At 48.8% G+C, this 14,152-nt stretch overlaps 1 protein-coding gene across 1 annotated transcript; it reads right to left on the bottom strand.

Moving 5' to 3' along the window:
* Positions 1–5,616: 5,616 nt before the first annotated feature.
* LOC149354088 (endothelin-converting enzyme 2-like) lies at positions 5,617–13,939 on the bottom strand. Its single transcript, XM_089575929.1, has 2 exons — positions 13,619–13,939; positions 5,617–7,674 (listed from the first exon to the last, which is right to left on the bottom strand). The coding sequence occupies exons 1-2, from the start codon at positions 13,937–13,939 to the stop codon at positions 5,617–5,619; spliced, it is 2,379 nt and encodes a 792-aa protein (XP_089432055.1).
* Between the last annotated feature and the right edge of the window lie 213 nt (positions 13,940–14,152).

Below are 14,152 nucleotides of genomic sequence, written 5' to 3'. Positions count from 1 at the left end.
CGAACAGCAAACGTACACGAAGCACTTCGAATTCCAAAACTATTAATTTCCAGAGAAGAATGTGGTCGCTTAACCCGTGCGATACTTCGCGAGGACATGACTGCGCTTACATTCATTCTGCAATAAACAAGTGTGTGATCATTACAGATATTTTCGTTTCCCGACTATGTCTCCACATGGCTTGAAGTAGAAGCATTCTTTCCAATAGTCGTGTCTCCTTAATTTGTCCCCATGCGTGTAACTTTCCACCGTTCATTCATTCATTCATTCATTCATTCATTCATTCATTCATTCATTCATTCATTCATTCATTCATTCATTCATTCATTCATTCATTCATTCATTCATTCATTCATTAAGTCCTCAAAGGCCCCATTTAAGGGGTATTACATGAGGGGTGGGCGGGGAGTACGGCAGTTATGACAAAAAAAATGATTTTCGATGGCAGTCTTGAATTGTTGAAGATCTTCAAGGGAAGCGATATGGCCGGGAAGGTCGTTCCAGTCCAGGGCAGTACGGAGGAAAAATGATTTTTGGAACGTTGTGGTATGGGCGCGCTGGGGGTAGACTGCTTTGGGATGGCTGTGACGGGATAAACGATGGGCTGGGCGGATGAGTGCGTTGTTCGGTGGCAAGCTGTGAAAAAATGTATGATAAAGAGAAAGGCGAGCTGGTTGACGACGGGATGCTAGGGTACGAAGTTCAAGTCTAGATTTTAGTCCAGTTACACTAGCGTGATATGAGTACTCTGAAAGAATGAATCGCGAAGCGCGATTTTGAATAGATTCCAGTAAATTCGACAGGTTGGTTTGGTGAGGATCGAATATAGAACTAGCGTACTCTAGTTTAGGTCGGACAAGTGATATATAGGCAATTAGTTTGACGGAAGGGGGTGCTCAGGAAAAGTTACGCCGTAAGTAGCCAAGGACGCGATTGGCTGAGTTAGCTATATTAGTAACATATCAGTTATTGCTAAAACTCTCTGCAGGACAGAATCTTGTGTATATGTTTATTGCTTAGTCATTCTGTGACTAAATAGTGTAAAATGAAGAGCAAGCTATTTCTCCACACCCAATGAGTTGTGGTTGCCTATTTGATAATTCATCAATTTATGCACCAAGAAAAGCATCCGCATGGACTGTGCGGCACACCGTATTGGAAGGTTCTGAATTAATTTAGGACACTCTTCAACGTGCACAGAAATCCAGTTGGACGGACGCTATTCTATTTTCGCTCCAATGAAATCTGGCCGCCGCGGACAAGCGACATGTTTGTGGCTTCCGTGATTTGTCTTTTAGATTATCAGCCGTCACAGTAATATCACTAGATTAATATTAATCTAACAATGAATACAAACTTCAATGTTCCACTTGTTGTCACAGAGTTTATGACATTCCTTTCCACAACATCTTTGAATTTTGTGATGAGTACGGCACATCCATTTATTGAATCTACCGAGTGGCTGTATCTGCGCCTGTGGTTACAAAGCAATCAGAGCGGATTATACAATCAGAACTCTCAAGGCTACGGTCAACCAAATATCAAGAATGATTAGAAGGGTAACCTGGAATCGGGAAGAGATGAGGGAGGAAGACACCCTCCGCCTAGTCCAAGCCCTAGTCGAAAGCAGGATTACCTAAGGGCACCCTTGTCAACAGATCAGAATCGTTGATAGAAAGGCCATTGATACCATTACAAAAGGAGCCTATAAAATTGTCCTAAACATCCAATCAACGACATGAACGGAACATGAACGGAACGGTCTTTGGGATCAGGAGTACAAAACACCTTCGAGGAGCTCAGGGAGGTGGTTCTATAGGGTAAAAAAACGCCTGACCACAACACAAGCGGGTAGGGATGTCCTGACGAGACTGGGCCTATGGCAAGCACGACGAAGTAGTGAGAGTAAGTCCCATATTCTAACATCTTCAAGAGAGATTACCTATGTAAATCGAATGCACAGACACATGCACCACGAACGGCAGAAGGGTAGAACGAGAGCCAGACTCAAAGCACTGGCGAAAAAACTACCAAAGGAACCGAAATCGGTATACGTGGATATCGGAGCTTATGCCGAGTCAGGTAGGTTCGCCACTTCTGCGGTCGACAACCAGGAGAGGCCAATCGTCAAGGCTTCAATGCATGCCAAAGACCCTGTAGAAGTGGAATCACTGGCCATAGTCATACCATGAAGACTCGAGATCAACAGTGGAAGTCTTCGCACATAGCGACGGCGGGAGTTTGCGGCATCCCGGACAAGGGACGTGGCCCAAGAAGATGCCGGCATTCACTATCTGCACCGGCTCATCCTCTATATTTCATTATTAAAGGTTTGCTCCCTCTCTCTCTCTCCCAACAACCCGGTATGAACTACCTTACTGGAAAATTTCCTTGAAGGGCGAGCACACTATTAAAGGTGCACTGAAGAGGATTCTGAACTTGTCTTTTTGCCGCTTGAACTCAATCTGCACGTTCCTAGCATTCTTAGAAACTGCAACTTATTGCCCTGTATGGCCGATTTCCCTAATTAAATCGAATTAACGGCCGGGTCCCGCTCTTTTTTTTGAATTCTGCCTCGTACGATGGGCGGAGTCGACCAACGCGTGAAGTTCCTTTCAGCCAGCTCCGTGGAGGCTTTGCTTTCGCTTTATTTTGTTTTTTAGGTTTCCATGAATAAATAGTTTCATTCGCAGATAATATAGCCGCAAAATAAGCCCGCCGAAATAAAAATACGCGCGGACTATTTGCTACTACGGACTACTACGTATTACTCCGCCGATGGCAGGGCGGCAAGCCGCCACGGGACTGGGTGAAAGGCACTCCACGCGTTGGTCGACACCGCCCACCGTACGAGGCAGAATTCAAAAAAAAGGGTGGGAGCCGGCCGTTAATTCGATTTAATTAGGGAAATCGGCCATACAGGGCAATAAGTCGCAGTTTCTAAGAATGCTAGAAACGTGTAGATCGAGTTCCAGCGGCAAAAAGACAAGTTCAGATTCCTCTTCAGTGCACCTTTAAGTACACTCTCACACTCGCAGAATAACATGGATACCGGGTCACGAAGGCCTAAGTGGAAATGAGGTAGCGAATGATCTAGCCCGAGCTCTTACAAACAGGGCGGATCTCGATACCATACTACCTCCCACCTAGAACCGTATGGTGACAGGCTAGAACACGTTAGGCTAGAAAGAAGACATTTCTCATCGCCGCACAAACAACTGTCCTCATCGGATGCATTGACTAGAGGAGGAAAGAAGCAAGCACATATCCAAGCTATCACATTTTACACAAGATCAGACCCACACAAACCCAAGCTACTGTCCTTGGTGCGGGCCAAACCCACGCTCTACCATACATCTTGGGAATGACAGGACAAAACCAGACAAAATGTTAATAGTGCCACACACGACACACAAGCAGTGCGAGGAATCCCCGACCAGAGGCAACCTGGGCAAGCAAGCCTGGATCATCTGGCTGGTTCGCAAGTCAGCTGCCGGCAGCGGAGCCAAGGACTAGAGACCCCGACCACCCGGCTCCTGCGAATTAATCCCTGCAATTCAAAATTTTCTCTTTCTCTCGCAAAATGTAGGCGGTAAGTCGTACGTTCTCATTATAGCAAGCGCTGAGGACGCGCCTGTGTAAGGGGATGCTTTCCGACTCTCACACTTCATTCGAACGCGAAAGCTTCGTTCGTGTAAAGGGAAGTTCAAAAATAAAGGGAGCATTTCTTAATGTCGAGGTCTATCCAGCGCTTGGGTTGGCATAGAGTAAGTGATATGCGTGCGGATGTGACCGATCGCTGGCGCACTTCGTCGTAAAATTATTCAACTTCCAGTGTACTACCAGCTGCCTCGGTCCATTGGTGGAACGAAAAATTACAAGTGCGGTCTTTCCCTTAGAACGTTAGCCGCAGTGATTCGACGTGACAAGCTTACGTAGAAACAGATTTCGCAAAACCCGTTAAATAATCGCAGCGCCAACTTGGCTTTCGTCGTGCCTGGTTTATGCCGATACAATATTTTCGAATGCGGCCTACTTCGTACGCGACAGATGCAGAACCGTGCAATGAAATGGTAGTAGGCAGATGACAACCGTGGGCACACCAGATTTTTTCTGTAGCTGTTTCTCATGCTTGTGCGCGTGGATGAATATCAGCGCATGGTGTTATCGTCCCCTTAGTCCCCGTTGATTGTGCGGTTCTACATCATTCCACCAGCTGCCTGCATCCTATTTCGTACGTAAAAGACTGCAGTTTAAGGAAGCCGCACTCCCCGTAGCTGTATCTGCTATCCCTACAAAAGAAATAAGAATAAACAAATAAGAAAAAATAACGGAAGACGTCTATAGTCAAGAAGATACTAACTCATAGGAAATCAACGCAGAGTGGTAAAAAATGGACAGACAGCCAGGCACAGAGATGATCTTATTCAAGGCAACACAAGAGCTTAATGGCCATTAGAAATGTACAACTCTTGATCATGGCTCTTCCAGGGACCACATTTCAGATTGCCTTTGCAGAGGCCGTTGAAAAGCGGCAACTTTTGTCAATGTTCTGATCGCACGAGGCAACAGAGCAGCACTTGCGAAATGCAAAAGCCGCTGCACATGCCAGATAGAATCACGTAAGGCAGTCAAGAGCTCACAGGGCAGGATACCCGCGGCACCCATCGTATACTTTACCTGCAGCGTTCAGGCACACGTGTGGGTCATGATGCAGTGAGACTTGTCCAGCTGCCCAGAAAGGAACACAAGCAAGTACATGAAACCAAAGCACTCCAATGCGCACAACTTGCGCACATCCGTATAAAAATGTGATCTAGTTCACGTCGCCGAAGAAAAAAAAAAGAAAAATTCAGGGGGGCACTTTGTTGACCTAAAGTGCGGTGAGGCACTTTAGGTCAACAAAGTGCCCCCCTGAATTAAGCGCGGTGTTGCTGCTTAAGCGCCTTAAGCGCGGTGTTGCTGCTTGTGTCACTGATGTGTGGTTAAGATGTTAAGCTTCGCCTCTAAGAGCGGAACGCGACAGCGTCTTGCAACGCTGCCAGGGAGTCCATAGAAAGCCATCGTCCATTCGGTTCTGCGCCTTTCTCCTCGGTAAATTGGTTTTTGAGGAAAGGAAATGTATCTGTCTCTCATATCTCGGTGGACACCTGCACCTCGCCGTAACGGGAAGGGAGGAAGATGGGAGTGAACGAAGACACCGCATTCACTAGACGCGCCTTTGTTCATTCCAAACCATCGAGCTGGCATGGCGGTGTGGTAGCGTGCTCGTCTCGCACTCCGGAGACCGGGGTTGGATTCCCGAGCTCGGCCAATTTCCTACTCGGTTTTATTTATTTATCTGGTCTGACTAGAAAGGTTAATTAGGCTCATTGGTTAAGCAAGCAATTAACTAAATTCGGTCCCACTTACTTAGAACATCACTATATGATCCCTTTAATTGGTTGTATGGTTAGTAGCCAATGTACAATTGGCCCCTTTTGAAATTAGCGCACTGTGACGTCACGACCGTTTCGACCAACTGCAAAGCGTGACATTTCTGTTGACAACTGCTGCTTACAACGACGAGGCAATAAAGGCTTCCGCCTTAAAACAAAACAGCTCCAACTACAGGCCCTAGTCCCAAATGTTTTTAATGTCACACTCAAATGCCGTCCTGAACTCCCAGAGCGCTTCAGCGGCCACATTGCAGCGGCAGCTTGCATCCCTGTCCAGCTCACCGATGTAGTACCTGCTTGAGCAAAGTGCATAGCAGGAGGCCACGAAGAAGAGCCTGTCGTCCGCAAGCATCGACGACTGCGTGGCATAAAAGCCAGTGGAGTGCCGCTTTAAGTACAGCCTGTATGCATTCCGGGCCGCCAGCAGTGCTTTCCTGTCGACGTGGTATGGGGACCACTCTGGTAACAATTTCGCCGCGTCCCTCTGGATGGCATCCCCGACGTAGTAGTACTGGCCCACCTGTCGCTGGCCGCGAAGGGGCTCTTGAAAAAGTTCCCTCAGAACTTCGTCTGCCAGCAGCCTACCTGCACCGCCGTAGTTCACAGCTGGCGGCAGGTCCGGATGGTACAGAGGGTATGCGAAGTACTCCTCAGAGGCAGTGAGTGCACCGTGAAGGCTCCACGTGTGGCTCCGCACGGACCTGGGTCTGATGACGTTGTTCAAATCACGTTGCTTCAGCCGCCATTGGATATTCATCAAGCTCATCCAGATCATGAAAAAGCTTGCTCCGCGGTTGGGCTCCGGCAATACAGTCACAAGGTAACTGTCGATGTCCCCCTGGACACTCCCCTTTCTCGCGTTTAGCTGAAGCGTGGCGTTGCTGCGGCTCTTTACGACACTAACTAGGACGTCTCGAACATTCTGAACAAGAGCCTCTGCGCCTTGATGTTTGGGAAAGAGGCTAGACCAAGCCACGCCTATGCTACTTTCAACTTGAACAAGGCAGCGGCGGGTGTGCGCTGACCAGGGAAGACCCAGAAGTTCAAGCGTGACATCCTCAATTTCTTTGTCTGCCATCCACCCTAGTTCGGTAACCACCCGAAGGCCTAGGCTGAGGGTAAGCGCCTCCCGCGTCTCAGCCCTACGTCCCCGGAGGTAAGCAACAGCCCGGAGAAGCCCGAGGTTCTCCACTTGCACTTCACTGGTGCCAGAAAATTGCCGCGCCCAGGGAAAGTACTCGTTGAGAAGGGGCAACCAGCGGGAGGTTGGTATGCCAGGTGTTGCAATTTCTGTCAAGTTGTGAATTGACATGCGCAGGAACTTGTGTTCTGGAACGGCCATTGCGGGCCCTAATACTTCCAGTGTTAGCCGATCCATCGTCTGGATAGTAGCGGCTAGCTCTTCGGCTCGTGACTCGGAAATGCCGAAGAGAGCCAACACACTTCTGATGTACTTCCGATAGCGCAGCGACAGCGGGGTATCTCTTCCTTGGCCGCTCATCGCACTCATCAGAGCTATCCAGGCTCGGAACGTGACGCTGTGTCCAATCTTGAGCAAGGGCTGTCCCGTCCCGTTGCGGTACGGTGCCAGGTCTAAGGTCGCTTGGAACCATAAATGGAGGTTCCAGTTTCCTGAGAAATCGAGCAAAATCTCTAACAGGTCCTTGGGAGAAGGAGCAGGCCATGGGAGGTGTCTTTCGGCCATGAACATTTTCAGTTCGTATAGACTGTTTCTAGAATACTGCACGCAGGACGCAATCAAGTCGGCTACCCTTTTTCGGACGTTGGGCCCCGACGATGCTGCAGTATTGCTACTTGTGACGAATCCGGGAGGCCTCTCAATGACATTGAGCGCGTGGGTGTACGTAATCTCCTCTGCAGCATCCACAACAGACAGCGGACGGTGATGTTGCCTCCAGCCGTCACACACAAATCGATAGAAGTCTTTGCATGGGTTTTGTGACCGATTGAGAGATTTTTCGAGCTGAGACTTGTACATTTCACACACTCTGCTGTGACAACTAGGGAGGAGAGGGAGATCTGTGCTCTTAACGTGGAAGCGTCGTGTGGTTGTACGCGAAAAATCGCCACGGTGGACTTGCATCCACTGCGTCGTGGTCGCGTATATGAGTCCTGTAGCCGCAAAGACCACAAGTACTGGCAGCAGAACTGCCGTTATACAGGAGCCCTGCCTCCAGTTGGCCCGGGAAGTGACAACGCTGACGCTCCCCGTACCCTGCGTAGGTGAAACAGAAAATGCGTTACCTTTTATCGTTACGTGAAGCCTATAGACACTTGAAATCAAGTTGGTGTCAGTGTAAAAGCCTTAGCTACATATGGCCTAAAATACACGACGTAATGTGGGGCTATTGAATTGGGAGTTTTCATCATGTATCAATATATCGAGGTTAAGGGGTCTTTTTGCCCCTTGATGTCCAGGCAGAGAAAGTGTAGCAAAGCAGAAGTTTGGGCTATAGTTAGTGAATATCCACAGTGAAAATGAGGGAACGCTCAAGCTCCTTCTTAAGGGTATGACTCGATGGCGTTAACGGCTCCCTTAAGTGGCCTGTGGTCCTCTTTGCGTGCCGCCTCGTTTACTCGTTCAAAATCTATTTTTTTCAACTTATAGATCGTTGGCAGATCTCACACCATTCCTGGCGTTGTGGTTCAGTGGTTAAGCGATGCTTCACAGGCGCGGTAGGTGGCTGTTCGAAACTCTGCCACCGGTGGAACTTGCGAGACCCAGGTTGCTCTCCCCGAGAACCTCTCACGACCAGTCGTTAATTTGCCTGCCAGCTGCCACGATGGGCAGGTTCGATGACGTTACAAGGTCATGTGACCTAGGTGGCAGGTGGTTCATGTTGCACAAACTGCAATACCCGGCTTTACCGAACAGAGTGAGGCTATCGCATCGAAACAGGAAACTAGGCGGAGTACGCAAGAAAAATAAGACATCACGCGCGCTGACTCGCAAATTAAGTCTTAATAAAAAGTTTATTTTGGTTTTTAGGGGTTTAGCGTCCAAAATTGATTCAGGCTATGACGGACGGCACAGTGAAGGGCTCGGTAAATTTCGACCGCCTGGGGTTCTTTAACGTGCACTGACATCGCACAGTACACGGGCCTCTGGAATTTCGCTCACATCGAAATTCAGCCACCGTAGCCGGTGTCGAAACCGCTTCTTTCGGGTCAGCAACCGAGCGCCATAGCCACTGAGCCTCCGCGGCGAAGGAAGGAAGGTTTAATGAAAAGGCGAAGAAACAAAATCAGAGACCCACCGAAGATTGCGCACATGACAGCAGGAGGAAAAAGTGAAATGGAAGCAACGAAAGCAGAAACAGTAGAAATAGTTATTAATCAGGTGCATAGGGTAGCTGGGGATATAAGCTTCCATCTCCTCACGAGTTCCCTGGTCCTGATGACGGAACAGGATAGGGGTGCTTGGAAAGTGCGGAGCACATATGCATTTCCGGCCGTGTACTGGAAGACGGTCAAGAGAGTCCACTACCTAGTGAATTTGGGTGGGTGGGTGGGTGGGTGGATGGATGGATGGATGGATGGATGGATGGATGGATGGATGGATGGATGGATGGATGGATGGATGGATGGATGGATGGATGGATGGATGGATGGATGGATGGACGGACGGATGGACGGACGGACGGACGGATGGATGGATGGATGGATGGATGGATGGATGGATGGATGGATGGATGGATGGATGGATGGATGGATGGATGGATGGATGGATGGATGGATGGATGGATGGATGGATGGATGGATGGATGGGTAGGTGGGTGGGTGGGTGGATGGATGGATGGATGGATGGATGGGAGCGCCCCCTTTGAAACGGGGTCGTGGCAATTGCCACCATGCTGAGCTTCCCTTTCTTTATTTTTTTTAACTGTGTTGTCAATTCTCATTAAGATCCGCCATCTTCTTTACCTATGGTTTTCTACACTTCTAACCTTATGCCACATCTCTGCTTTTCAGCCACCAATCCTCCAAACGCTTTTTGATAACTTCTGCTGCAGATTTATTTACATGACCATTGTTATCTTCAAACCCTAGGGCCTCCGGAAGAGTGACTGTGCCTGCAGCGACATCCGGATGGATGCCATCACATTTGAGCGCGTTCTAAGACACCCTGACCTTGCTTCAAAAAGTAGGGCACGGCCTCTTGTGTTATCATAGAAAAATTCTTTCCTGATCTGCCTTTTCTGGTATCGATATAGTTCCACACTATTTTTCTTTTGCATTGAATCAATCCAATTTTTATCTTCCGCGTTTTTTAACCTGTCGTTTAATGCTCTTTCTTTCTCCGTCCTCATGACCGGCATACATATTGGTTAGTTTTCTACTTCTTTTCCGCCACCGTGAGTCAATGCTCTTTCTGTATATATATTTAAATACCTTAGCTGCCCCCATGCCATCGTCCTACATGTATTTCCTCAAGCGTTCTTCATATAGTATTTTACTCTTAGCTTCCCGTGCTTCGAACGATGCCCAGCCCATATCCCCTTGTACTACCTCGTTTGTGGTTTTGCCGTGGGCACCTAGCGGTAATCTTCCAACAGCTCTCTGACTTACGTCTAATCTCGATTGAACTTCTGCCCTTAAGCACAGAACGGCATTGCGGAAAGTAAGCCACGACACCATTATTCCTTTCCAAATACCTCTCCGTACTTCATATTTGTTGTGCCCCCATAATGCCCTATGTTTCATTATCCTGGCGTGTCTTCGTCCTGTTGCCCTAAGAGCCTGTTCATACTTTTCCGTGTATATCTGCCCTTCGTTTAGCCATATCCCGAGGTATTTGTATTCGGCCACTTTGGGCATTTCGTGGCCTTGTATTGTAAGCACCTGATCAGTTGTATCGTTGAAAATCATCACACCTGATTTAGTTGCGCTAAAACTGAATCCTAGAGCACCTCCTTCGTCTCCACAACTAAAGGTAGCGCAGAGCGCCCCTTGATGTCTGCGGCGCCAGACACTGCTACTTATATCCGTGTCGTGACGCCACTGTTCTATTACATTCAAAACGCTTCCTTCATGCAGCGTATGTATACGTGCCTATGGAACTATTTCGCGCCTTCCTTTTAAAGCTATGACGTCGGTATGACGTAAAGACCTCTATGTGCGCTCAATGACGCGCTCAATAGCGCATGCTCTGTCCGCACCTCCTCTCACCCTATACTGCTGTCTGCGCAATGCCAGCACAGCGCCAAGAAAGCGCATTACCTCGCTCGGCTGAGCGTATTACCGTTCCTCACCCCTCCGCTTGCCTCCACCCGCCACGCAGTGTTTAAGCTATAACTACGAAATCGTTAACTCAGTGAAAGCTCGCTCATCAGCTCTTTTCCGTCTCTGGCGCGAGCGCCCGCAGCGCCATCTCGTGGTGGCACGAGAAAACGTATGCCGGGGCCAGGTGCGGCTCGTTCGCAAAAAGCGTACAGTAAAAAGCTTTCGCTTTAAAGAAAAAGTTCATATCGAACACATGGCGAGAAGCCACATGGCCCTCACAAGTGCGCCTTGGTTTACATCGGGAAAGATTTACGGCGCAAGGGTATCTGTGGCCAAAGACCGCCATGACACAAGGTATTTTTGTCTGCTCAATTTGGTTGCAAAGGATCATTTCCCAATCACTTCACCCTAGATTAGCCGAGCAGGAGGCCAGAGGAAAACTTTTACCCATTGTTTCACTGATAGGAAATCGGTGGCATTGAGGATCCAACCCTGCACCTCCCGCATGCGAAAGTTATAATACCTTAGTGGAGCTCGCCATTGTGCAAATGCCATGAACTGCACGTTCACCAAGGTCCATCTGATGACTTTTCTTAGCTGTTACGGTGCTGTTGTGGAGCTCCGCTTGTATGTCCGTGCTACCCTTGTCAAGGTACTTTGCGTTATCCTCGGTTGAATGGCATGGCAAAAAGTTTTTATCTTGTAGGTGAAGTTTAGTCTTGATGATCGAGAACGTAACTTGCCATCACGCGCTCGGCAGAACAGCATAGCAGGTCAGACGTCGAGGTGGGCCAGTGGCTTAAAACTGAACTATGACTTCACAATTTTGGGGCTATACACTCTACCTCGCCGTAGCTGCCAATCTTGTGTAGCCGACAGCTGCTGCCAGTACATAAAAGACGTTATACTGCTAACACTTCGCACGCATAAAGTGATAGTCTCTAGCCCACACGCGCCACCTCGGTAACTGTGACAGCTTGGCGTATGATCTCTTAGTTGTCAGTCAATCGTAGATCGCAGTAACGGAAGAATTGGGCCCCGATCGGCTGTTGTTAGATATGGCCTCCACCACAGTGCCAACAAAGTGAGAAGCACAGTACAAGAAAGAGCCCATATTCATATTAGAGCTCACGGCAGCGTGAATGGAACGCGAGTTATGACTCTGTGACGCACAGCAGAGGTAGGTACCTCGACAAGCTTTCAAAAGCGTTAACCGTAGAAGTAGGAAGAAACTATGCAGCGGCGGTTTTTAAAGTGGGTATACCGTGAACGAATGAAAAAAAAAATCCTACGCTTTATGCTTCGAAGGGAGGCCGAAGTGATAATGATCGCTGTTTTGCACCCTCATGCCATGTCTCATTATGTCATAGCTCCTTACAAAGATGATTCTAAGAAGACAACGCTGCTCTCGTTTTCTGCTAGTTGCAGATTTTCACTCAGCGCCTCGATGGCGGAGACTGGCTTGCTGAGCAGTGCCACTGGATGTTTCCGCGTCCACTCCGTCGCTCTTGAAACATATTGTGAATGTCATAAGGAACGAAAATTACAATGTTGCCGCTGCAAAAGAACCGCATGACTGCAAGCATGGCTGGCAGAACTGTCTGTTTCAAACGAGAACGTGTCTCTTCAAATTGACCACATATGTCGCGTTAATTTTCGGCACACGAATTGCGCTCCCGATATCGTGAGCTCAGAGCCGCAACCATCTTTCCACGAAGCTGTCTCGACAGGCTTGCAAACTGAATCTAATGTTTCTGGGGTTCTTATAAAAGCCAAAGCTTTTCACATTACACTTATCAGTAACGAAAACGAAACAGGTAATATAGACCTATGTAGTCATGTTGGGGGATATTACAGAGCAAGAAACATCTCGATATTTTTTCGAGTGTCCGGATAAAATTATCCCAATATTTCTCAGTTTCTAATAATTGCAGAGGTTAGCCGATCAAGGCGACACTATTCTTGCTTTCAGCCGCCCGTAATCAGAGGAAGTACGTAGAGTGGGTGACCTGCGTCCCCTAGCGAAGCATCTCATCGGGCTTACCCAAGTGACGAGAGAATTTGCAAAAGCACAGGCGAGAGCTAAAGTTGTGTTAATAAGATCCGTCAATTAATTTTGACTGGTTGTAAAGGTACATATGAACATGCGAATAAATGGCGTATCTTAGTTCTATTGAAGAGCTCAATCACTCACCGCGTGAGGAGGTGCGAGATCTCTCACCTCCAATTAACCACCATTCATATTTTTGGTTGCACAGCCGACTCACCCGTTAAACGAGGTAACACTTTCTTGGTCGGCGGGAAGGGGAGGATTGCTATAAGGCGTTTATCTCTATGGCGGATCTCACATCTCTGCACTCCGGAGCTGACGCGGCGGCGTAAAAAGGCTTGGGAGAGAAAGAAGCTGACACTGAATTATTTCTTCAAGACATCCATGGCCGCGACGGGTGATGTTTTTCTCGCAACTAGAAGTCAAAATTACCGAGCTACAAACTTCAGGTGCTGCTCTCTACGTGCGGCATGATGCGAGCGATTAAATTTTTAGCGGCGCAGGAACCTACCGCGGAGTGCATACTACGGGTGGTCCCGTGATGTTCACTTCGAGCTGGTTACACGAGAACCCTTGCCTATATTACGGGAATGAAACATCGGTAATGTGAGAAGTACGCAGAGTTCTTTGCAATCTAACATTACCTAATGAAATGGAGATATCACCATAGCAATTCAACTATAAAAACCCCCTCCCCCGGCTTAAAACGAACTGCGACATTCCCAGCGAAATACTCTTCGAGAGTAACGGAATCTATATTGCAAGGACGCGCTTTCCAGCATCTCTACGGCTGCCTCACCTGTGAAAATAAGCGAAAAGGTCCCGGAACTCAAGCAGGTAGTATAACTTAGGCTCTTATTGGCTACAGCCGTAACTTGTTCCATACCTGATCAGCTGGCCGCTGGCGCCGCTGGTCTTGAGAACCTGGTGCACGTACCAGCGCGGACACCGGGGCGTCTCCTCGTGCCCCCTCCAGATCAGCAGGGTGCAGGGGCTCTTCCATCTCGTTGACCACAACTTCCACGCGGAGGCTGCAGCGGATGGACCCAGGTGTCGGAGGCTGGGACACGATGCTCCTGCCCCCCCAGAAGGCCTCAAGGGTGGAGTCGACGAAGGTGGTAATGGGGCCGCTGTCCCAGGCGCTGGGCAAATCCTCCGCAATGGCCAAGTTGCTGAACCCGAGTGGGACAGCGCTGCGCTTGGGCATGGCTGCCTGCCTTATCCAGAGAGAGAGATCTGGGTGACAACTCGCAGGAATGAACGCTAGCTTCGGAAGCTCCTCTCGCTTTGTCAGTCCGCTGTGAGGGCGAGCACTGCCGCTGCTGCGCCTACGCGCGCCAGGTTCCGAATGCAGCGCGTGGTGCTCGCTCTGTCGTGATCATCATCTACCTCTTTCCGAGCCAAGGACTCACCCGCATTG

The sequence above is a fragment of the Amblyomma mixtum genome, chromosome 3, assembly GCF_055824585.1.
Source record: "Amblyomma mixtum isolate Tamu chromosome 3, ASM5582458v1, whole genome shotgun sequence".
NCBI lineage: Eukaryota > Metazoa > Arthropoda > Arachnida > Ixodida > Ixodidae > Amblyomma > Amblyomma mixtum.
This window is presented reverse-complemented; position numbering and strand designations above follow the sequence as displayed.

Excerpts from the sequence above, each read along its gene's own strand:
- LOC149354088 (XM_089575929.1), bottom strand. The coding sequence starts at position 13,939 with ATGCCCAAGCGCAGCGCTGTCCCACTCGGGTTCAGCAACTTGGCCATT. Across the intron at positions 7,675-13,618 it reads GCCAGCGGCCAGCTGATCAG|GGTACGGGGAGCGTCAGCGT; the intron begins GTATGGAACAAG and ends TCACCTACGCAG.